At 42.8% G+C, this 25,696-nt stretch overlaps 1 protein-coding gene across 1 annotated transcript; it reads right to left on the bottom strand.

Moving 5' to 3' along the window:
- Positions 1-3,034: 3,034 nt before the first annotated feature.
- On the bottom strand, positions 3,035-24,648 carry LOC308166821 (soluble guanylate cyclase 88E-like; the record flags this gene model as incomplete). The annotated part of the gene is made up of 16 exons (XM_080541145.1): positions 3,035-3,455; positions 4,128-4,246; positions 4,462-4,551; positions 6,341-6,450; positions 7,816-7,972; positions 11,068-11,214; positions 12,204-12,350; positions 14,453-14,582; positions 16,760-16,880; positions 17,402-17,515; positions 18,431-18,578; positions 19,189-19,446; positions 20,383-20,469; positions 23,167-23,346; positions 23,921-24,053; positions 24,521-24,648. 16 exons carry the CDS (start codon positions 24,646-24,648, stop codon positions 3,035-3,037), a joined length of 2,490 nt encoding a protein of 829 aa, XP_080397271.1.
- Positions 24,649-25,696: the final 1,048 nt, after the last annotated feature.

The raw sequence follows: 25,696 nt of genomic DNA, 5'->3' as shown, positions 1-25,696 counted from the left end.
TGTTCCTCCTCAAAACTACGGTATCTCTCTGGCTCTCCTTCCTCCCACTTTGATGCCTTCTGTTTCTCTCTCTCTCTCTCTCTTTCCCTCCCCTCTGTCTCTCTCTCTGTGTCTCTGTCTCTCTACCTCACTCTATCTGCTGACAGCATGCCTCTCTGCCTGTCCTGACAAGTGAAAACCCCAGAAAGAATTTAGCAATAATCCAGTGATGCAGCCGTTTGAAAGGGGAGCGGCTTAACCCTTTTTGTATTCACCGTTGGAGGAATGTGGCTCCTGTCAGCACTGGAGTGGACTCCATGTCTATCTGTCTCTATTACTATTCAACAGTGTATAGATTCATACAGAATCCACCTGTTAATCCTCAACCTTTCTCTCTCTCTGTCTCTCTGTCTCTCTCTCTCTCTCTTTCCCTGACTTTCCTTGCTCTCCATCTGTGTATTAATCCTACACCTTAACATTTCTACTTTTATGTTATCGTGACACCGCATTAAAAGGCTTATGTCGCGTGGTGTGAAAAGTTCTGTCTTTTACCGTGGGCATACTGTAGTTACTTTAGTGTTTCTAAATGTTCTGCGCTTATAATATTGGTTTGGAATGGGGAATGAGGACATGCTATGTTACCATTGACGACAACTGCCTAAGACCTTGTATTACCTTCTATGTGAAGCTCTTTGTGCCGGTTGCCATAGAATTGATTAGTCTTTGCGATGTTTCATTCCATGTTGAATTTGTGCAAAATAAGACTCTTTCTTGAGCAATGGCAGATGTTTTCCAGATCTTCTAATGTCGAATTACTGGTCTTCTTGTTCTTGTGTTCTGAAGTAGATCAGTCTCAACAGCAGCCTCTCAACAGCCTCCTGTTGAACAAGACTAGTTGTGTTTTACTGTTCATGAATGCACTGATTCATATGGGCTGGGCCCAGTCCCTAATTGAAAAGCACTCTGTTTATCTGTCCGTTTTATCTGAACGACAACCAGCTGGACCAAAGGGTAGCTGAGGCTCAACTGTTGAGAGGATCTGTCCAATGGGGGGCCACGGAGCTGGAGCCAAAGATTGTTTTCAGGTGTTAGGGTGAGAGGTCAGACCACGGCCCAGCTGAACCAGAGGGAGGGTCTGGACGGATGTAAGCCCACATAGGAAAGACTGGGGATTGAGAGACACCTGCTTCATTGTTTCTTTTTCTCTCTTTCTCTCTCTCATGAAATGAGCTGAACAGAGATAGTAAACTGTGCAACTGCAACATTTGGCCTGTCACCGTGGCAAAGGAAGTAGAGCTTAAGCGGTTTCCTGATGGCTTCCTCTTTATCGAGTAATGACATCTCACGGAAACGTCTGCAGGGAGTGTAGAGTTGTGCAGGTGTGCATGTGTGTGTGTGTGTGTGGTTTGGTGCACTGTCACACTACCTTTTTTGCTTTTACTATCGTGCAAGTAATCGATTTAGTTATGTTGAATGATTTTTTTAGACCTTGTTCCAAACAGATACCATAAGTTATGGTTTAACAGTTTCATTATAGTTAAAAAGAAAACATCTGATCGCTATTTTCACTACAGTATGTACATGAGCTCAGTAAATGTCCTAGATTAAAAAAACAAAAAAGGGGGCTTTCTTAAATGTGCTGAATGAGCATATAGGTACTTTTCACGCGAAAACTGAATTTCCGCAAGCAGTGTTATCTGATCCAGGGTCAGGTAACATCGACTGTAGATAAGAGTCCGTTGGTTCAGAGAAGGTCACTGGTTTAATCTGATCTGTCTGCCGCTGACTGAGACACCGCTTCTCCCTGTGGCGTGAACTGATGAGTGTGTTACGGTTAAACCCTTCATCCCGAGTGGTGTGTTTTATTGCTTTTCTTCTTTCTTTCTTTCTTTCTTTACTTTCTGTCTTTTACTCCTGTCTCCAAAACTCAGAGAGAATTTCTCTTTTTAAAGGTGTTTACTAACAACAACAACAACTACAACAAATAGAAACATGAATATGCAAGGTACATCTGCTTGTGACTGTACATGCGGTTTTCATAGACAAATAACTGCTGACATTACAGTACAGTAAACGTTAAACAAAATGACAAATACAGTAACAGAAGTGTAACTCCAATATCTATTATTTGGACTCTCGAACCTAGTTTTTGCAAATGAAATACAAGTTCTGTTGACATCACATTTCACCATGTACACCAACTGAAGCAGCCACAGAATTTGAATTCTATGATGTAAGAACCGCACTGTTGCAAGAACAACTTACTTCAGTGCCCGTGACATCATGTTACTGTGTACATGACACTATCATCCTTTATAATATAGCATGTTTCTTAAATTACAATAATACATTGATGAATCACTCATGATTCACACCGTTATAGGTCTGTTTACTTTAAATAACCTGTCAATCAAACAAGTCAAATAAAGGATGTTATCCTGTGTTATTATTATTTATGATATGTATAACCTGCTACATTAGTAACAGCTGCTGGCGCTGTATTACTGTACCAACATATCCAAGATATGTCAATGGTAAAGCCTTACAACTAGTGTCAGTTGTGTGGTCCTGCCCTAGGATACTATTCTTTTTTTTTCAATTACAGGGCATGAATATTTTATTAAGCGGCCCATCCTCATTTACTCTGCAGAGAATAAACGATCGTCAGTTAATTCAGATTAAAACAACTTTAATGTAGTCAGCCCTGCATTTAACTTTGAGGATCCTATGGATACGTCTAATCAAACCACTGGGGACGTTACCCCGATAAGCTGACATAAAGGCCGCGTTCCAGACCATCTGCAAAGCACATACGATACGAAGTGTTTGAACATATTTAACATGTGTAACCGTATCAATAAGACACAGCAATCTAGCACCTGGCAGCCTGACTCCAATGTACGACGAAACGGAACGCAACCGATGGTCAATTTCCTGCAGCGCAACTGCTTTGCAGACGGTTTGGAGCTTGAGAACGCGGGGAGGGGGGGGGGGCGGGGTACCCCTGTGATCTGAGACGTGAAGTCACGACCCTCTAGAAGCCCTGCCTCCCTTCTCACAGTAGGGAGCATGCGGCGCTGCGGATGGGCATGTGGACGGGCAGCTTGGCGTACTGCTGCCTGAAGCTGTTCCTCTTCATGTTCAGCCTGGCGGCGGCGGGGGCCAGCGCAATCCCCGGTACCCCGTCCACCGGGGGCGCAAGGGAGCACGCCGGGAGTGCGGGCGGGGCGTCCTGCGCCGCGCTGACCTGCGCCGCCGCCAGCGGCACAGCCTCGGGCCCTTTGATGTTGTTCTTCGTCTTTTTGACCTTGTCCCTCTCCTGGGGCTCGGCCGAGACGGAGCGGGGCTCGGCGGCGCCCTCTGTGGGCGGGGAGGTGTCGGCGGGCAGGTCCGTGGGGGTGGGCTTGCCATCGCCGTGGTCCCCGCTGGGGATGTTGAGGTTGGAGGTGGAGCGTTTGGTGTCGGCGCAGGTGGAGCTGTAGGCCACGCAAAGACAACAACACGCAGAGACAGAGAGACGCCTTAACAGTCTTTCTTTCTTTCTTTCTCTTTTTTCTTTCTTTCTTTCTCTCTTTCTCTCTTTCTTTCTTTCTTTCTTTCTGTCTCTTCTTTCTATCTCTCTTTCTTTCTTTCTTTCTTTCTATCTCTTTTCTTTCTTTCTCTCTCTCTTTCTTTCTCTCTCTCTCTCTTTCTCTCTCTCTCTCTTTCTCTCTCTCTCTCTTTCTCTCTCTCTCTTTCTCTCTCTCTCTTTCTTTCTTTCTTTCTTTCTTTCTTTCTTTCTTTCTTATTATACAGGAAAAGACTGGCCTGACTCTGGTTTAGAGCAGGTTCCTGCTTACTGCCTGTACACCAGGGGAGGCCGGTGGAGATAGAGGACAGGCATCCATTGCTCTAAAGCATGGAACGGAATCTTTGATACCATTTTGATACCACTTGATTCTGTTCATTCCGTTCAATGCGTTACAATTAGCCCGTCCTCCGATTTCTACCTCCACCAGCCTCCCCGTGGTGTACTAACACTAGTGACATGAACAGTCTGATCTCACATTCCTCCAGTAGGGGGCATTATGTATCCATTCACACTCTTGAAATGATAACTGTGACATTGGACGTGGCATAATTTCATCTCATTCCTCATCTCCACTCACCCATTGGAGCTCAGGTCCTTTGAGTCTTTCGGTTCACTGCTGTAACGAACCTCCGCTGGGGTCTTAAATGACAGGTCCTTCTTCCCCTTCAGCCAATAAGTCTTCATGTAGCCTTTCCCCTATGATACGAGGCAGAATAATAGTATGTTTTTTTATCCGGGCCCGAATCCAAATTGACATGATGGAATATTATCCGCTAACCGGTAACGCCCTGCGGCTTTGAAATGGCCCCTGAAGGGATAAACTGACGTCTTTTTGATGTGACGTTTTAGATTTGAATGTAAAAGTGTGTCTGTTGAGTTGGTCCAACACAATGGGGCCGTTAGACACTCACCTTGACAAAGACCTTGCCCCGCTCCTCAATGATGTAGGGCTCATGTTCCAGGTGGTCTTTGGTGGTCTGGCTGATGTGGATCTGCATGCCCTGTACAGACAGACAGACAGACAGACTAGGCTTAAGTCACCATGCAGAGGGTAAGCACATGTACATGTATTAACAGGGATGTGGAAGGGGCGGACCCAAAGGGCACAAAAACCCTGATCCTTTGCCCTGCCCCCCCCCCCATTATATATACAGTATATGCCTTGCCTTACATTTTTCATATTGTAGTGACCCTTGGCTCCGCCAAAGGAGTTAACTCTCTTGGGGCCGGTTTCACAGACAAGGCTTAAGCCTAGTCCTGGACTAAATCACACTTTCAATGTAAAATCTCCATTGAAGATGCTTTTTAGTCCAGGATTAGGCTTAAGCCTTGTCTGTGAAACTGGCCCTTGGTGTTGTAGCTAGGAGTTAACTGTCTTGGTGTTGTAGTGAGGAGTTAAATCTCTTGGGGCCAGTTTCACAGACAAGGCTTAAGCCTAATCCTGGACTAAAAAGCATCTTCAATGGAGATTTTACATTGAAAGTGTGATTTAGTCCAGGACTAGGCTTAAGCCTTGTCTCTGAAACCGGCCCTTGGTGTTGTAGCGAGGAGTTAACTCTCTTGGGGCCAGTTTCACAGACAAGGCTTAAGCCTAATCCTGGACTAAAAAGCATCTTCAATGGAGATTTTACATTGAAAGTGTGATTTAGTCCAGGACTAGGCTTAAGCCTTGTCTGTGAAACCGGCCCTTAGTGTTGTAGCTAGGAGTTAACTCTCTTGGGGCCGGTTTCAGAGACAAGGCTTAAGCCTAGTCCTGGACTAAATCACACTTTCAATGTAAAATCTCCATTGAAGATGTTTTTTAGTCTAGGATTAGGCTTAAGCCTTGTCTGTGAAACCGGCCCTTGGTGTTGTAGTGAGGAGTTAACTCTCTTGGGGCCGGTAGTCCTGGACTAAATCACACTTTCAATGTAAAATCTCCATTGAAGATGTTTTTTAGTCTAGGATTAGGCTTAAGCCTTGTCTGTGAAACCGGCCCCAAGTGTTGTAGTGAGGAGTTAACTCTCTTGGGGCCGGTTTCAGAGACAATGCTTAAGCCTAGTCCTGGACTAAATCACACTTTCAATGTAAAATCTCCATTGAAGATGCTTTTTAGTCTAGGATTAGGCTTAAGCCTTGTCTGTGAAACCGGCCCTTGGTGTTGTAGTGAGGAGTTAACTGTCTTGGTGTTGTAGCTAGGAGTTAACTCTCTTGGGGCCGGTTTCACAGACAAGGCTTAAGCCTAATCCTAGACTAAAAAACATCTTCAATGGAGATTTTACATTGAAAGTGTGATTTAGTCCAGGACTAGGCTTAAGCCTTGTCTCTGAAACTGGCCCTTGGTGTTGTAGTGAGGAGTTAACTGTCTTGGTGTTGTAGCTAGCGCGGCCGGTTTGTAAACGGAAGGTTGTCAGTTTGATACCTGCTTAGGGCATGCTGCTCTACCCCCCCGTTCGCTACAATAGAATCCCAGCGTGAACACCGTTGTGCCCTTTTTGGGGGGTAAAAGCACCTGCCCTCCCACAACTCTCTTCTTTTTGCGGCTAAAAGTACCTGCCCTCCCATAACTCTCTTCTTTTTGGGGGTAAAAGCACATGCTCTCCCATAACTCTCTTTTTTTGGGGGGTAGAACCACCTGCCCTTCCCATAAGTCTGTTCTTTTTGGGGGTAGGACCACCTGCCCTTCCCATAAGTCTGTTCTTTTGGGGGGTAGGACCACCTGCCCTCCCATAAGTCTGTTCTTTTTGGGGGTAGGACCACCTGCCCTCCCATAAGTCTGTTCACGTCCCCGGGTAAGGAGGCACGACTCACCACTCCGTTGCTCTCCATACGAGAGGCGGTGTTGACCGTGTCTCCAAACAGGCAGTAGCGAGGCATCTTCAGCCCCACCACCCCCGCCACCACCATCCCCGAGTGGATCCCTGAGGAGAAGGCATGCGGTTAGGGTGTCAGTTCACCATGAAAACAAACTGTCAAGTCGGTGTCACATCATATAAAATATATTATGTGATATCTTTTCATTTGACACCACCAATCGGACAGTTTCTCACTGGGGACTCTCCATTCGAAATAATGTATGCACCCTGTCCTGTGAGCTACCTGGGTTAAGAGCTTTTACAAAACGGCATATTATTATTCACAATTTATTTAATATATAATAATATATGGCATTTAGTTTAGTTGATACTTTTATCCAAAGCAACTCACATTGCAGTGAGTGCATACATTTTTCAGTATGGTCACAGCGGGAACGGAACCCACAACCTAAGTGTTGTTGCGCTCTACCAAGTGAGCCACAGAGGACCGTGTGTGACACTTTTAACGCTTGCAGCTTACGGTGGGTAACATGTGGTGGCCTGGGAAAACCCGTCGGATGTCGCTGGCGTTCGTTTGTGGCAAAGAGCAAAAATAGATGGAAATGTCCTATTTCGGCGATTTTGATATTATGTGGTATTCTAGTACTTTGAACTCCATACTACATTATGGTGAATAAACATTTTAAGAAAACAAAAGAGAAAGTACTTATTTTTATGTTTTTGTGGTGGGTAGTTTGCTAGCGAAACAACGTCACGTTGAACGTGTCTCATTCTCAGTTAAGCAACGCACGCACACATGAGCGAAAGGAGAGACGATACTTCCACCTGTGTTATTGCCAGTTTACTGATGCTCACAATAAGCATAAAGTAATAAAATCTTAACTAGAAGACACACAAATGGATCTGTCCCTCGCATACCGACGAGGCGAGCAGACTAACACCGCATCACAAGCAGACAAACGAGACCGGCCGATCTGCATAGGCTCCTCCCCCGACCCGGAGGAGAAAGGGGTCGGGTGCAGCATTTCTCACCTTTCACTTTTTTTGACATGATACATTAAAATGCTCATAACTTTTTAAAATAAAGGGCTATCTCAGTCATTCAACCAGTTATGAATAGCTGAGAACTTCTAATTTATGGAAATATAAAAAAATGAAAATGTCAAAATGCCACCATGTGAAGGGTTTTCCCAGGCCACCACACAATAAAAATAAAGTAAAAATTATTCCCAGTGGGAATTGAACCCCCCCCCCCCCCCCCCCGCAACTGAAGCATTGTCAAAGCTCTATTATATAACAGAGCCACAGAGTACCACCAGGGGGGGGGGGGGGGGGGGGGGGGTGAAGAGGGGGAAGAAGAAAAGAGAGGAAAAAGGAAAAGGCAGAGAGAAACTGAGGCTTCTTTTCCATTATCTCCATGTACAGGACCACCAGGCCTGTCGTCGTCCCCCCCTCTTCCTGTATGCTCACCGACTCTTATCTGGATGTTGTCCCCAGTGGAGGGGTCTTTGAGGTGGTCGATGGAGCTCAGCATGTCCAGAGCCATGTCACAGGTGTGGTGGGCGTGGAAGGTGGTCTTGTTGGGCACGCCTGCCACCACCATGTAGGCGTCTCTGATGGTCTCCACCTGGAAAGACAGATAGTGATAGATAGTGATAGATAGTGATAGATAGTGATAGGTAGTGATAGATAGTGATATATAGTGATAGATAGTGATAGATAGTGATAGATAGTGATAGATAGTGATAGGTAGTGATAGATAGTGATAGATAGTGATATATAGTGATAGGTAGTGATAGGTAGTGATAGATAGTGATAGATAGTGATAGATAGTGATAGATAGTGATATGTAGTGATACATAGTGATAGGTAGTGATATATAGTGATAGATAGTGATATAGTGATATATAGTGATAGATAGTGATAGATAGTGATAGGTAGTGATATATAGTGATAGATAGTGATAGATAGTGATAGGTAGTGATTTATAGTGATATGTAGTGATAGGTAGTGATAGGTAGTGATTTATAGTGATAGGTAGTGATAGGTAGTGATAGATAGTGATATATAGTGATAGGTAGTGATAGATAGTGATAGGTAGTGATAGATAGTGATAGATAGTGATGGATAGTGATATATAGTGATAGATAGTGATAGGTAGAGATAGATAGTGATATATAGTGATAGATAGTGATAGATAGTGATATGTAGTGATATATAGTGATATATAGTGATAGGTAGTGATAGATAGTGATAGGTAGTGATAGGTAGTGATATATAGTGATAGATAGTGATATATAGTGATAGATAGTGATATATAGTGATAGATAGTGATAGATAGTGATAGGTAGTGATATATAATGATAGATAGTGATAGGTAGTGATATATAGTGATAGATAGTGATGGATAGTGATATATAGTGATATATAGTGATATATAGTGATAGATAGTGATAGATAGTGATAGATAGTGATAGATAGTGATAGGTAGTGATAGATAGAGATATATAGTGATAGATAGTGATATATAGTGATAGATAGTGATAGGTAGTGATAGATAGTGATATATAGTGATAGATAGTGATAGATAGTGATATATAGTGATAGATAGTGATAGATAGTGATATGTAGTGATAGGTAGTGATAGATAGTGATAGGTAGTGATAGATAGTGATAAGTAGTGATAGGAAATGATAGGTAGTGATATATAGTGATAGATAGTGATAGATAGTGATTGGTAGTGATAGGTAGTGATAGGTAGTGATAGATAGTGATATATAGTGATAGATAGTGATATGTAGTGATAGGTAGTGATAGGTAGTGATATATAGTGATAGATAGTGATATATAGTGATAGATAGTGATAGGTAGTGATAGATAGTGATAGGTAGTGATAGATAGTGATAAGTAGTGATAGGTAGTGATAGGTAGTGATATATAGTGATAGATAGTGATATATAGTGATAGATAGTGATATATAGTGATTGGTAGTGATAGATAGTGATAGGTAGTGATAGGTAGTGATAGATAGTGATAGATAGTGATATATAGTGATAGATAGTGATATGTAGTGATAGGTAGTGATAGGTAGTGATAGATAGTGATAGGTAGTGATATATAGTGATAGATAATGATAGATAGTGATAGGTAGTGATAGGTAGTGATAGGTAGTGATAGATAGTGATATATAGTGATATATAGTGATATATAGTGATAGGTAGTGATAGATAGTGATAGATAGTGATATATAGTGATAGATAGTGATAGATAGTGATAGGTAGTGATATATAGTGAAATATAGTGACAGATGCTGTTGTTTGTGTGAAGCCCTTTGTAACAACGACAGCCTAACAAGGGCTAAGTAAATACATTGTTATCGTTATGAAAGCCATAACGATAATAATAACAAAATAGTGTATGAATCATAAATCATTTTCTGTCCTGTTTGTTCGCTGTTTGTGTGAAGCGCTTTGTAACAACCACGGCCTAACAAGGGCTGTAAATAAATAGTTTTTATTATGAAAGCCAAATGGGTAAAATTCCATAATGGCCACTTTAAGGTAGATCACCAGGTGTGATTAATCACAAATAAATAAGGACGATTTTATCGACATATTATGACCTTAGCCTGACTTACTGACTAAAACTGATGGACCTGCAACTGGGGGATTCTGGGAGGGAAAAGAAAAGCCTTCCAACAGTAGAGAAGATGTACTTTATAGTGGATTATAAACCATAAGACTGGTTTCAGCCCCAAGTGTTTTCAATAAAAAGGTACTTGATGGTTTATAAATCATCATAAAAAGCATCGGCGACGACAGTAACACCCAGCCTCACACTATTGTGCTGACCCAAACAGTACTGTGTTGGCTCTGATGTCTCACAGCTCCAGATACTACCTTGTATCTGTACTGGTGTGCTTTCTTGGCCAGGTGTCCCTCGGAAAAAGATATTTTAATATCAAGGGACGTCCTGGTTAAATAAAGGTCAAATAAGATCAAATACAAATAAATAACCAGGTATTACAGGAGAGATGGGCTCGGCTCACCTCTGCCTCGTCTGCTGGGTATAGTTTTTAGATTAGATCAGATTAGGTTAGATTAGATTAGATTAGATTAGATCAGATTAGGTTAGATTAGATTAGATTAGATTAGATCAGATTAGGTTAGATTAGATTAGATTAGATTAGGTTAGATTAGATTGGATTAGATTAGATTAGATCAGATTAGGTTAGATTAGATTAGATCAGATTCGATTAGATTCGATTAGATTAGATTAGATTAGATCAGATTAGATTAGATTAGATTAGATCAGATTAGGTTAGATCAGATGAGGTTAGATTAGATTAGATCAGATTAGGTTAGATTAGATCAGATTAGATTAGGTTAGATTAGATTAGGTTAGATTAGGTAAAATTAGATTAGGTTAGATCAGATTAGGTTAGATTAGGTTGGATTAGATTAGGTTAGATTAGGTTAGATTAGGTTAGATTAGATTAGATTAGATTAGGTTAGATCAGATTAGATTAGATTAGGTTAGATTAGATTAGATTAGATTAGATTAGATCAGATTAGATTCTACTTTATTTTCTATCCATCCAGGGATGGAGATGTGATGTGTTTGAGTTCAAACAAGGGTTCAAACCCAGAGGGTTCAAACCCAGAGGGTTCAAACGAGGGTTCAAACCCAGAGGGTCTACGTAACCACGTTTACGGCAGTTACCTTGTAGACGTTGTGCTTCTCGCTGAGCGTGTCGAAGACGATGTAGATCTCGTTCAGCATGTCCACCACCTGCATGGGCGTGATGTGGATGCAGATCTCGTTGAACTTCACCACGTCGCTGAACAGGATCGTCACGTCCGGGAACACCTGGGAATCAGAATTAGAATCTGAATCTGAATCAGAATTGCTTTTATTATATCAATGTACGGGTACACATCCAGCACTCGAGTTGAGGGGGGATAGCATCCCCCCTGAAATAAAAACAGTCAAAATCATCCCCCTTCTAAAACTGCCATCCCCCTTTCCATCCCTTATGTCATTTTATCAATGAATGTGGTATTACTGCTATTTCAACATTTAGTTTTGCGCATATTGAGTAAAAATACTGTGGGCGAGGGGGCACGCACACATGCACTGACATTTTCACTAAGCGTCGACCATGTAACCGCAAGGTTCCCTGTTAGATTCCAGCTGCGTACATATCCTGCATGTCATCCCTTCTCTCTCTCTCTCTCTCTCTCTCTCTCTCTCACTCACCCATCCTTCCTGTCAAATCTCTACTGTCTCTATCACAATACAAATTAAAATATGAGTGGGACTGCCCCACTCAGAAAAAAAATTTGTTTCAAAAAAAGAAAATGGTTTCAAAATGAAGAATAGTAAATGGACTGCACTTATATAGCGCCTTTATCCAAAGCGCTTTACAACGGCCTCTCATTCACCCCATTCACACACACATTCTCACACCAATGGTGGCCAACTACCATGCAAGGCGCTGGCCCGCTCACTGGGAGCAATTTGGGGTTCAGTGTCTTGTCCAAGGACACTTCGACATGTGGCTAGCTGGGGCTTGAACCGCCGATCTGCCAACCATGCGATCATTAGATGGCGGCTCTACCTCCTGCACCACAGCCGCCCCTAAATAGTTTACAGCGCGTGTATCTATCTCTATGGCTCTGGGTTAGTCTACCTGACGTCTCCAGGTGTATCTATCTCTATGGCTCTGGGTTAGTCTACCTGACGTCTCCAGGTGTATCTGTCTCTATGGCTCTGGGTTAGTCTACCTGACAGGTCTCCAGGTGTATCTGTCTCTATGGCTCTGGGTTAGTCTACCTGACTAACCACTGTTAGTTTACCTGACACGTCTCCAGTGCGGTGATCCCCTTCCTCAGCCGGTCGGCCACGGCCTTGGGGATCATGGCGTAGAGGAGGGAGTCGCCCCTCTTCTTCTCCTCGTCCAGCTTCTTAATGATCTCCATGAGCTGGGCGTACTTCTGCTGCTCCTGGGGGGCGGGAGGACACACACCAGAGACAGAGAGCTGTCAATCATCACGGTGAGGGTGTGTTCGTAAATTCGCTCTGAGAGTGCCGGAGCGCACACTGGGTTCAACATCATTACATTAGATAGAGGGACCAAGTAATTCGATTCTGGACAAGAAGCATTCCATGAGTGCTGATCAGATTTTTCCAGAGCAAATCTACCAACGCAGCAACCCTAGTTTCTCCTCCAAAAGAGGTAGAAGCCCCCCCACCCTTGAGGTGGTCATCTGTTCAGCACACACCCTTGAGGTGGTCATCTGTTCAGCACACACCCTTGAGGTGGTCATCTGTTCAGCACACACCCTTGAGGAGGCAGAAACCAGAGGACGGTCTCATTGTACCTGTTGCCCTTATTGTGTACAAATCATACTGTACTTATCATTTCATTGTTGTATATATCATATTGAACATGATCTCATAACTGTACATATCATTTTGATAACTGTAAATAATACTGTATCATACATACTCATGTATATTCATGAGTGTATATTCATGTATATTCATGTATATTCACTCTTTATATTCATTATTCATACTCACTGTAATACCTATACTGTAATCTTTGCACAATACCACTTTCCGGTTAGATGCTAAACTGCATTTCGTTGTCTTAGGTACTTGTACTCTGTGCAATGACAACAAGAAGTTGAATCTGAAATCTAATCTAATTCTAATGCATGGAATGGAATGAGGAATGGTATCAAACACACGTATCTTTGCATTACAATGAGCCCGTCCCGATTTTTACCTCCACCAGCCTCACAGAGTACTCCTCGTGTGACCCGTTTGTCTGCATTTCTGTGTATTCCATCGTTATAGCATAATCATCCTTGCTGTTTAGTCATTAGTGCTTGTAAAATAAACGTCTGGTGTAGGTGGTGGTGCTGATGGTGTAATATGGTGGTGTGTATTTCATCAGGGGAGGCTTGTGGAGGTTGAATGAGAAATACATTCAGCCCGTCCTCCGATTTCTAACTCCATCAGCTTCCCCTGGTTTCTATCCCTAGATGGAATCATCTTGTCCATGATAGTGGTATATAACTTACGGTAGCATTGCACAGTATCAAAGTAGTCAGAGTTGTACCTGTCTATCATTCTCATAGAGGGATTTATAGCATGTGCAAGAGGCATGTGCATGTGCTGTAGTATGTGAGTGAATGAATGAACGGAAGAATGAATGAATGAATGAATGAATGAATGAATGAACAAATTAATGAACGAACGAATGAATGAACGGAAGAATGAATGAATGAATGAATGAATAAACGAATGAACAAATGAACGAACGAATGAATGAGTGAGTGAGTGAGTGAGTGACTGAATGAAATGAGCAGCAGGCCTATGTTATAAGATAAGATAAGTTTCAACTTTATTGTCATTGAACAGAACACAGAGAGAGTGCTCCGTTCAATGTACTCTACTGTACTGTACTGAGTACTGAGACAAAATGCAACAAAAATGTAGTTCGTGCACACATCTCTCAGGGAGAACACATCTCTCAGGGAGAACACACCTCTGGGCACAGGGTCAGCCGTCTTCGGCGCCCCTAGAGCGGTTAGGGTTCAAGGGCACAACGGCACCTGAGATATGAGGCCAGCAACCCTCCAGTCACCAGCTCACATCTGGCTCCCTCCTCGGGCGAGGACCGAACCAGCAAACCTACCGATTGCTAGCGGCCTCTCTAACCTCTAGGCTACCTAGCCGCCACCTGCGTTGTAAGGTAAGGTGTCTGTGGAACAGCCTTCCCAGCCAGCTAAGGGCAGTACAGAGCCTGGACTCTTTTAAGACAGGCCTAAAACCTTTTTATTCAAAAAGGCCTTTGACTATTGAACCTGTGTTCATTCTTGTGATTTATTTTGTTGATGTTTTTAACTTATTATGTTCTTAGGTTGTTTTTGTTGTTAACTTATTATGTTTTTAGGCTGTTCTTTAAAACAAATATATATATATATATATATATATATTCTGTAGCCCTCTGAGATTCTTTTGAATGAAAAGTGCAATACAAATAAAATGCATTATTATTATTATTATTATTATTATTGTAAGGCCTCTGACTTACCTGATCCAGCGCCAGCTGCAACTCAGCCGACTGCTGTGTTCCAGCTAAGATGAGCTCTCTGCTCGAGTCGTGCAGGTTCAGATCGTTCACATAGACGCCCATTTTAATCATGTCCTCCACTGTCTCGATGCTGCGAGAGTAGACAGAGAGAAGAGGGGGGGGGGGGGGGGGGGGGGGTTAGAGAGAGGGTTATATGTAACAACTAACAAGATGAGAATGTAATAACCTTCCGCATTTATAATGTAATAATAATCATAATAATTAAAACGATAATGTTATTACTTGCTGGATAATGTAATAAACATGTTAAACGGAAAATGTCAAACTGTATTATATTATCCGGTTAGTAAAAACCTGTTCGATGAATAATGTAATTACTTCAAATCAAAGTCATTGACTGTGTTGTTTCATTCATTGTGTGCTGTGGTGGGGGGGTCCCTTTTTGGGGGGGGGGCTTAGGGCTGCATAATACGTTGAGGCACCTCTGGTATTATGGAGGTGGATTATAGAGGCCATCATCACATTGTATAACATACTGTAGCGGTGGGGTACAGTAGCTTGCCCTATGTGGGTATCGAACCCGTTACCTTTCGCTTAAAAACCGTCTGTGCTAGCTACAACTAAGTTAAGTCAACCTAAGGCCACTTGTAAATTAGCCTGCTTCCTACACAGAAAAATAAAGCAAAATAGCTTTATACTAGCTTATCCTGATGTGATTTTGAAAATGTAAGGATACCGGGTGGTAGAACGCACATATCTAGGAAAAGTCATGAAAGGAGGGTCCTGAAATTTGATCGAGTGCAAAGATATACAATTTTTCTTTACTCACAGGCAGTTCTAGTGTTAAGTCCCTGCTAACGGGACTTATACAGGGTCATTGCAATAAGGTTTGCATGCATATGCTGTACATAACACATAGTATATTGCATATATTGTTAATACTTTATCTTCGTACTCAAGCTTATCATAGTGGTGTGACTTTAACGTGATTGATTGATAAGATGTTGTGGGATTTGATCAGAAGGTCATGAGTTCAAATCCCACCTGGGAACACCACCACTGTGTGTGCCCTTGAGTAAGGAGGCACTTTAGCCCTAAGTTACTCCAGGTAGACTGTCCCTGTAATCTCTAATTGTAAGTCGCTTTGGATAAAAGCGTCTGGTAAATGTGACATGGTCTGGTCATTTGGGCCGCAAGTCGGCAACCAATCAAAATGTTCAGACTTTTATTTTGAAACACGGAAATACATTTCAAAGTTGTTGAAAATCACAACACAAACTCGCTAGTCAAGCCAAAATACTGCAATGCAATGGATTCAGCGAGTAATCCCCACTGCTACCTAGTTAACTATAACGCTACTTTACATTGCTGTGTTAATTGTCTCCTGTACCTGTTCGCACCTGTTCATACCTGTACTGTGTTCTATGTACTCATGTTTTCTGTTGCTTGTTGTTTCCGTGTTTTTATCTACCCATACTGTCAGCATCTTTGAGTTCCTAAAAAGCACTTTATAAATATAATGAATTATTATGATTATTTTTACATTGTTAGCAGGCTCACAAAACAAGCTGTGTTAGTTGACTAGCGATGTGTGTCATTGATTTTCAACAACGCTGAAAGCAGAAAAGTCTGAACATTAAATCAGATGCCGACTTGCGGACCAACTGACCAGACCGTGTCACAAATGGTTAGAATGTCAAATGTGAATGTAAATGTTCTTACATGGGCGTACTGAGGAAGATGTGAATGTTAATGTTCTTACATACTGAGGAAGATGAGAATGTTAATGTTCTTACATACTGAGAAGATGAGAATGTTAATGTTCTTATGGGCGTACTGAGGAAGATGATAATGTTAATGTCCTTACATGGGCGTACTGAGGAAGATGAGAAGGTTAATGTCCTTACATGGGCGTACTGAGGAAGATGAGAAGGTTAATGTTCTTACATGGGCGTACTGAGGAAGATGAGAATGTTAATGTCCTTACATGGGCGTACTGAGGAAGATGAGAAGGTTAATGTCCTTACATGGGCGTACTGAGGAAGATGAGAATGTTAATGTCCTTACATGGGCGTACTGAGGAAGATGAGAATGTTAATGTCCTTACATGGGCGTACTGAGGAAGATGAGCATGTTAATGTCCTTACATGGGCGTACTGAGGAAGATGTGAAGGTTAATGTCCTTACATGGGCGTACTGAGGAAGATGTGAAGGTTAATGTCCTTACATGGGCGTACTGAGGAAGATGAGAAGGTTAATGTCCTTACATGGGCGTACTGAGGAAGATGAGAAGGTTAATGTTCTTACATGGGCGTACTGAGGAAGATGAGAGAGTCCCACTGGGGAACGTACTTCATCTGGCCCTTCAGGTGCAGAGGCTTCTTGGGAGGTTCCCTCATGTCCTCAAAGATGGTGTCACTGCACTTCCCTGGGGGGGAGAGGCAGGGGGCCGCACGGTAAACGGTTGGGTTGTCACAATGGTAGGAAATTGGTGTTGTAACAACAGGGAAAGAGTTAGTCTTTTCTGTCTTTTTTTGGACATGTGAATGTCTTCTTCTCTAGGACAATTAGGGCCGGTTTCACAGACAAGGCGTCAAGCCTTCAGTCCTGGACTAAATCACACTTTCGACGTAAAATCTGCATTGAAGATGCGTTTTAGTCTAGGATTAGGCTTAATAGGACAGCCGTGTCTATTTCACCTACTCTTAGAGCCGCCTTGGGGGTCTAATAGATCCCCTCTTTAGAATGGTAATCTGCTACTTACACACAAATATCAATAGAGGGCGCTTCTTCTGAAAAACATTTTTATACTTAACATTTATTTTTATGTAAGGATACTGGGTGGTAGAACGGTCAGAGAGACAGAGCGACAGAGAGACAGAGAGACAGAGCGATAGAGAGACAGAGAGACAGAGAGACTGAGAGACAGATAGACAGAGGTGTACGCACCGGTGACCGTCTGAAAGGCCAGCAGCTCGATGTCCTCTCCAGAGCTGTTGTACTGCGTCAGAGCACTGCTGTACTCCTGGTCTGCCTCCTTCATGTCCTCCACTGACTTGGCATCTGATGTTAATAAAAGCACTACTATAAGTACTACTATAAGGACGATGGGAATAAATGAGGGAGTGAATTAATGATTTTCAATCGATCAACATTGATCAATTGACATGATGTGAACTCGTCCAATTGAGGTGGACCTCTTAATAGTATGACAAAGCACATGTGTCTAGATGCATTTCACACATACTTAAAGGCCCACTAAAGTGAACGTCGTCATTCCCAGTGTGTTTTGGTTTGAAATCAAATTAGCCTCACCCAAAGAGGACAACTTTGGTGGAAAAAAATGTGCTTGTTTTGGATGGATATTTTAAAGACAGATTGTTATAGACATGGTTACTGGGAATTATAACTGGGAGTATCATGGAGTAAAACCTGCGTAAAGTTAAACTGTAACGGGTGTGTAAGTAGCCTACTACCGTAGAAGACTTTACAGATCCTCCTGCTAACTTTAGTAGAGTTGCTAACAATTTTACAAAGCTAGCTTCAAAGTAACTCACCAAAAATGTAATAGCACCCAACTGCAAACACAAATGCTGACATAAATCCACACAAGAGACACTGCATGTCGACTGCTAACGAATTGGTCAACATTACAGCCCGCTGAAAAACCTTTTGAACCTAGGAGCGAACGGCTCATGACAAAACTGTCAATCGAAAATGCGAGAGACGTGTCCAAACAATACCGTCGTTTTTACTATTTTAAGGTGTATACAATTAAAGTAAGGTAACCTAACATTTACCCCGAAATGATTTGATATGGAAGTCACACAAAGTCACTTTAGTGGGACTTTAAAGGGATAGTCCACTCCAACATAGCTGGAATGAAGATGCAAGATAGCTGGACAAGGTACTCCCCTCTCCTGTCGGCCTGCTGTGTCGCGGGCAGGGATATAGGCCAAAACCCCCCCATCTCTGTACCTCTCTCTTCCTCCCTCTTGGGTTTCTCACCCTCATCTTTCTCTTCGTAGGAATCCTCTTTGCTGAGTTTGGGGATATTGACCTTCGGCTTGCTCTCCACCACGGCTTTGGACAGCAGCTCAAACACGTTGTTCAGGTGTGTGTAGATCTGAAGGGAGACGCAGGGAGGATTTCACACAGGGTAGTTCACAGTGCTGATAAGAGACTTACTCTGCCTGGGCCAAACATCAAAGTACAGGCGAGGCTGATGGAGGTGGACATCTTTCGGCCTCCACTAGCCTGCCTCCACCAGCCTCCCCTGATCCAGAGTGGCATCTTTCAACATTCACTCTAGTTTTCAAATGGGTATAATCTCCAATATAGACATTTGGATTGGATATTGAACTATTTCTGTTTCTTGTAAATAAGAAACATTATTCTTCATTAAAAATAGGATACTTATTTTTTATGTGAAACACTTTTCCACTTCTCCTAAATGGACTGCACTTATATAGCGCCTTTATCCAAAGCGCTTTACAACGGCCTCTCATTCACCCATTCACACACACATTCACACACCAATAGCGGCAAGCTACCATGCAAGGTGCCGGCCCGCTCACTGGGAGCAATTTGGGGTTCAGTGTCTTGCCCAAGGACACTTCGACATGTGGCCTGCCGGGGCTCGAACCGCCGATCTGCCAACCTTGCGATCATTAGACGGCGGCTCTACCTCTTGCGCCACAGCCGCCACAGCCGCCCCTTCTCCTCTCCTCACTCACGTTGTCCCAGCTGAACTCCAGCATGGGCCGCACCAGGGTGAACTCCTCGTTGACCTTCTTGCCTTGCAGGTCGGAGAAGACCTCCTTGAGGCCGTCGCCGATGCGGTACATGGTCATGTCCCGCCGGAAGATGACGCTGAAGGGGAACATGTCGAAGAAGATGCCTCTCTTCATCGGGAGCTTCTCGTAGCTGGGGGCAGTCTTCTGCTGGGGCATGCGGTGCTTGAAGGCAGCGTTATCGAAGTTCATCTTGTAGACCTGTAGGCAGCCAAGAGACAGTTGGCAATTGACGGTTGGTAACCATAGGAACGCAGCTGCATAGAGCTTAGGGTCTTACGACAGTTGGGCTGACAGTAACCACTTGAAAAGGATTCTAGTGCCACATTCAAAATCAATCCCTACCCCCTACCTCCTAGACCCTTCTGTACAGTAGATTGAATGGATAGTGATATCATGAGAATTACCCCTATGCCTACTACTGTGAGAGGGCACAGCGGAGACATGACATATTGATAACCTTTCAGATCCAAACAAGTGTCTCGAGGTAGGGGGATTATCTGGAATTGGGCATAGGAGCAGTCCCTTAATAGGTTGTGTCTACAGTGGTCCAAAAACAAGAAGCCTGCATTACGTTTACTTGAAAAGAGTTTAACTTTTTCATTAAAAGTACTAAAGTTTCTGTTTTGGGTCTTTGTTGGTGCATATTGATTAAGCAATGAACCTCAACTCTCCCACTCTAGATTCATCAATAGGGTCAGTGACCTCAAGTCATGCATTAACCATGACCACGGTTGTACTGAGATTAAGACTCCCAACCAAGAACTCTTAGCCCAACATTAACACTGCAACTACTGTATCACTTTCTTCCTTTAATTAACTAAGAAGTAACATTGAGATTCGTATCTCTTTTCGCTTACAAAAAAAAGGCCCCTGGCCATGAAGACAAATTACACAGTCACAGAAAACACAACACCGTATCTAACATATCCGTTTGCTTGGTAAGAACAGTGCAAAGCCAAAGAAGAACTTTAATTAAGTTGAAGTTAAGTTAATCTTGGATTGAAAAACATCAATCGAAATAAAGCGTTTCAAGTTTAAAATCCTTTTGTCATGTTCCATGATGACGGGGTAGCATAGCTAACTGCCCTAGAATGGCCTTATATATACAAACATATACAAATGTGTCTAACACACCACATATGTCATCTTCTCAGTCTCCTCTTTGGACAGGATCTCCACCTCGATGTCCGTGTTGTAGAACTGTCGCCCCACCTGGGACAGCTGGCCTGAGGAGCGAACGGAACAACATTCATTTGGACATTAACATGGTTAACAGCAGAAGGGAAAGGAAAGGCAGAGGGATTCAAAGTTAGGGCATTTATGCTCTAGAGGGGGCATCTAGGCAACAGGTCACAGCCATTGAAGGCGACCCCAGAGCAATTAGGGGTTCAGTGCCTTGCTCAGGGACACTTCGACACGTGGCCAGCCAGGGATTCAAACGGCTGCGAGCTGCCGACTTTGCGAGCATTAGATGCCGGCTCTACCAGCTGAGCTACAGCTGCCCCAAGGAAACACTTCAGCAATAATTGTGATTATCTGTCTCTATAGTAAGGAGGGGGGGGTCACTATAAGAGGGCATGACCTTTGACCCCGGGCTAAGAAATGACCACAGATGAGATGGACATGGTTAATAAGTAATAAGTCATGTTCCCACTAGCTTTGGATTTCAGCGAAATAACATACACATGCAGTTTGAAATGTATTTCCTACATTACTTTTAATGACCATAATTGGAATGATGGTTATGATGGTTTCCTTCTTCTAGCATTGTAACTGCCAATGGCCCCTGCGCTGCAAAAAGTAAATCTATGTAAGATGAAATATCTTGAATCAAGGCAATATATGCCTGTTTTTTGTCTGACTTCAGATATTTTAAGATATATTTTACTTGTTTTAAGAACTTGTTACTTGTTTTTTTAATCTTGGCAAGTGAAATCTTCCTGTTCTGTTGGCAGATAATGTACCTTATTTTAAGCAATATTTCCCCCATTCTATTCCTTTTTTTTTTGCTTTTTTTTGAGAGCTGACTTTTTGCAGTGTGGTTTTGGCATTGTTATGATGACCGATGGACAGATAATTCACTTACTTAGGCAAATGTATTTGGATATCGCTTTGGATAAAGGTGTCTGCTAAATGCCAACAAAACATGGCCAGAGTGCTCTTCATAACTCAAACCATGACATTGCTATCCTGTGAATATCCTTTCAATAAACCTTTATAAACACCAATCCTTTCAATAAACACTCATCCTTTCAATAAACACTCATCCTTTCAATAAACACTCATCCTTCCCATAAACAATCATAAACACTCATAAACACTCATGAAGGTCTTATAAACATTACATAGAGATATGTTTCTTTATTGCTATAAAAAAGACGTCAAAAACATCTCTGTGAAGCCCGCCTGCCTTACAATATGCACCATTTAGCTGACGCTTTCATCCAACTTATATTATAGCAGTGAGTGCATACAGTGCATACAGCACCAGTCAAAAGTTTGGACACACTTTCCCATTCAATTGAATGGGGAAGTGTGTCCAAACCTTTGACTGGTACTCTACATCTTTCAATAATGGTCCCAGCGGGAATTGAACCCCCAACCTAAGCATTGTTAGTGCCATGCTCCTACCAACTGAGCCACAGAGGACCAGCATTACCATAGAGGACCACAGATACCACAAAGGACCACCATTACCACACAGGACCACCATTACCATAGAGGACCACCATTACCACAGAAGACCACCATTACCACACAGGACCACCATTACCATAGAGGACCACCATTACCACAGAAGACCACAGATACCACAAAGGACCATCATTACCATAGAGGACCACCATTACCACAGAAGACCACCATTACCATAGAGGACCACCATTACCATAGAAGACCACCATTACCACAGAGGACCACCATTACCATAGAGGACCACCATTACCACAGAGGACCACCATTACCATAGAAGACCACCATTACCATAGAGGACCACCATTACCATAGAGGACCACCATTACCATAGAAGACCACCATTACCATAGAGGACCATCATTACCATAGAGGACCACCATTACCACAGAGGACCACCATTACCATAGAGGACCACCATTACCATAGAGGACCATCATTACCATAGAGGACCACCATTACCATAGAGGACCACCATTACCATAGAGGACCACCATTACCATAGAGGACCACCATTACCATAGAGGACCACCATTACCACAGAGGACCACCATTACCATAGAACACCCTATTACCATAGAGGATCCCTATTACCATAGAAGACCACAAACGACCACCATTACCATAGAAGACCACCATTACCATAGAGGACCACCATTACCACAGAGGACCACCATTACCATAGAGGACCCCTATTACCATAGAAGACCACCATTACCACAGAGGACCACCATTACCATAGAAGACCACCATTACCATAGAACACCACCATTACCATAGAACACCACCATTACCATAGAGGACCACCATTACCACAGAGGACCACCATTACCACAGAGGACCACCATTACCATAGAAGACCACCATTACCATAGAAGACCACCATTACCACAGAGGACCACCATTACCACAGAGGACCACCATTACCACAGAGGACCACCATTACCACAGAGGACCACCATTACCATAGAGGACCACCATTACCACAGAGGACCACCATTACCATAGAAGACCACCATTACCACAGAAGACCACCATTACCATAGAAGACCACAGAGGACCACCATTACCATAGAAGACCACAGATACCACCATTACCACACAGGACCACCATTACCCTAGAGGACAACCATTACCACACAGGACCACAGAGGACCACCATTACCACAGAAGACCACAGATACCACCATTACCACACAGGACCACGAAACCACAGAGAGGAGCCACCTTACCTTTGACGAACTGGGTGAAGCCCTTGCGCGTGCTGCGGTAGTGGAGGGTGAGGCTGGTTTCACACTCCTCCTCCACACAGAAGCTGGGCGGCTGCACCTTGGGGAAGGAGAAGCGGAAGTACTCGTGCAGGTTGTCCAGCTCGTTGATGAAGTCACGCACGTTACGGCCCAGCACCTGACACAGACGGACAATGACGTCACACACGCACGTACATGTCTGTGCACAATATACAAACCAACTGTGTTTGCGAGAATTAAGTGAACTTTATGCAACATGGTTTTGATATTGATATAAGTTTTTCTTATATAATTGATAAGAGATTGATTGATTGATTGATTGATTAATTCATTCATTCACTCATACTGTTCCTCACTAGATAAGATATTGATTGATTGATTGATTGATTGATTCATTCATTCACTCATACTGTTCCTCACTAGTGGTTACATTCAGATTGACATCTTTGGCATTTAGCAGACACCTTTATCCAAAGCAACTTACAACAAATACATTTGACTAAGTTAGTGAATCATCTATCCATCAGTCATCACAAGAAAAGTAATCTCTGCTCAGGCCAGGGGCCATTTCCAGTCACAATGCTAGAAGAAGGAAGAATTACGTTTCTTTTTTCTTTCTTTTTTTTAATATACAGAGTAGAGAAGCTGTACAGGGGGGGGTAGGTGGGAAGGAGAGGTTCCCTGATGTGATTCCATTGTTTATTGAACAAGTATGGGTATGCTAGGTTCACCTTCAAAATCCTCTCATAGCCGTAGACGCCAATCCTCTTCACCATGTAGACCCCGAAGGCGTACATCAGCTCATCATGGGTCTTCCCCAGGACCTCGCCCGCTGCCTTGGCTAGGCGCAGGATGAGGTTGTCACTGCGGGGGGGGGGGGGGGAGAAGACCTACAAATGACCTATGACCTACAAATGACCTATGACCTACAAATGACCTATGACCTACAGATTACCTAAGACCTACACGACATACACTGTAATGAAAAAATAAAGACATATTTAAAAGGAAAGCTTAAGTTTCATTGGAAACAACTGTTTATATATATTTACATTTTTGGCCTTTATCCAAAGCGACTTACAACAAATACATGTGTAATTGATAGTCCTTTACTAAAGGACGATGATGAAACTGTTGTCTTACTGTATTATATTATTGCATTTAATATTTAACTTAAATGTATATAGCGCCTTTCAGGGGACCCAAGGTCGCTTTACAGAAAAACAGAAAAGAACAAAAACAGGCAGACAAAACAACAACAGGACTAGGGGCCGAGCCAAGGCCTTGGCAAACAGGTGGGATTATGGGAAATGGAATGGAAATGACCATACTTATACATCTGGTGGCGGACAAACTTCAGGTGGGGGATCTCTGCCCGGGCCTCGATCAGCCTCCACACGTCCTCCCCGTAGGACTCGTTGATGTAGTCGTTCACAGCTTCCAGGTACAGGCCGTACATCTTAAGGGGGTTGGGGACCTCCAGATTTCTGCCTAGGTTGACTGCTCTGCTGAGGGGCGGCACGGAGAGAAGAGTTGAAGGGTCATTTTGCAGAAGAGTCATTTTGTAGAAGAGTTGTTTAGTAGAAGGGTTATTTAGTAGAAGGGTTATTTTGTAGAAGGGTTATTTTGTAGAAGGGTTATTTAGTAGAAGAGTTATTTTGTAGAAGGGTTATTTTGTAGAAGGGTTATTTTGTAGAAGGGTTATTTTGTAGAAGAGTTGTTTAGTAGAAGAGTTATTTTGTAGAAAAGTTGTTTTGCAGAAGAGTTATTTTATAGTTATTTTGCACAGACCTACCTATAGTATAGGATTAACAAGAGTTTGATACCACTGTTGATCACTTGTCACAACTTACTTTTTGCATACCAGGCACAATGAGGTACATTATCTTTAATTATCACAAACATTTAGCAAAATCATCAACAATAATTTAGACAAAAAGATATGGTTTGTACACGTCATTACAACTTAACTTTTGAAGGATTAGTGCATGCAAAACACACACACACACACACGCACGCACACACACACACACATGCACATGCACATGCACATGCACACGCACCAGCACACACACACACACACACACACGCACATGCACACGCACCAGCACACACACACACACACACACACACACACACACACACACACACACACCTTTCTGCAACCCTGAGGTTAGAAAGATGGCAACCTCCTCAAACATCCCATACCCTCCACATGTTGATTAGGAACAACAGTACATTCTACACTGATTAGAAAATACTTCATACTCACACTTGTTAAAGGGGCAATCTGGGATTCAAACAACAACAAAGCAGTCACCCCACAACTTTGGGAGATATGGGACTAGTTACAGGTAACCACTCTCATGCATAGACTGGGCTATTAATAGGACTGACCTATCCAAAGCATAGGTAAGGCAGTTGAACTGAGCTTATGAGGAATGTATGAGGAAGTTATATTCTTCAAAACTCAATCACTATATAACATTCATTTAACAGTCAAAACA

This window comes from Nansenia antarctica, assembly GCF_963989245.1.
Source record: "Nansenia antarctica genome assembly, chromosome: 10".
Classification (NCBI taxonomy): Eukaryota; Metazoa; Chordata; class Actinopteri; order Argentiniformes; family Microstomatidae; genus Nansenia; species Nansenia antarctica.
This window is presented reverse-complemented; position numbering and strand designations above follow the sequence as displayed.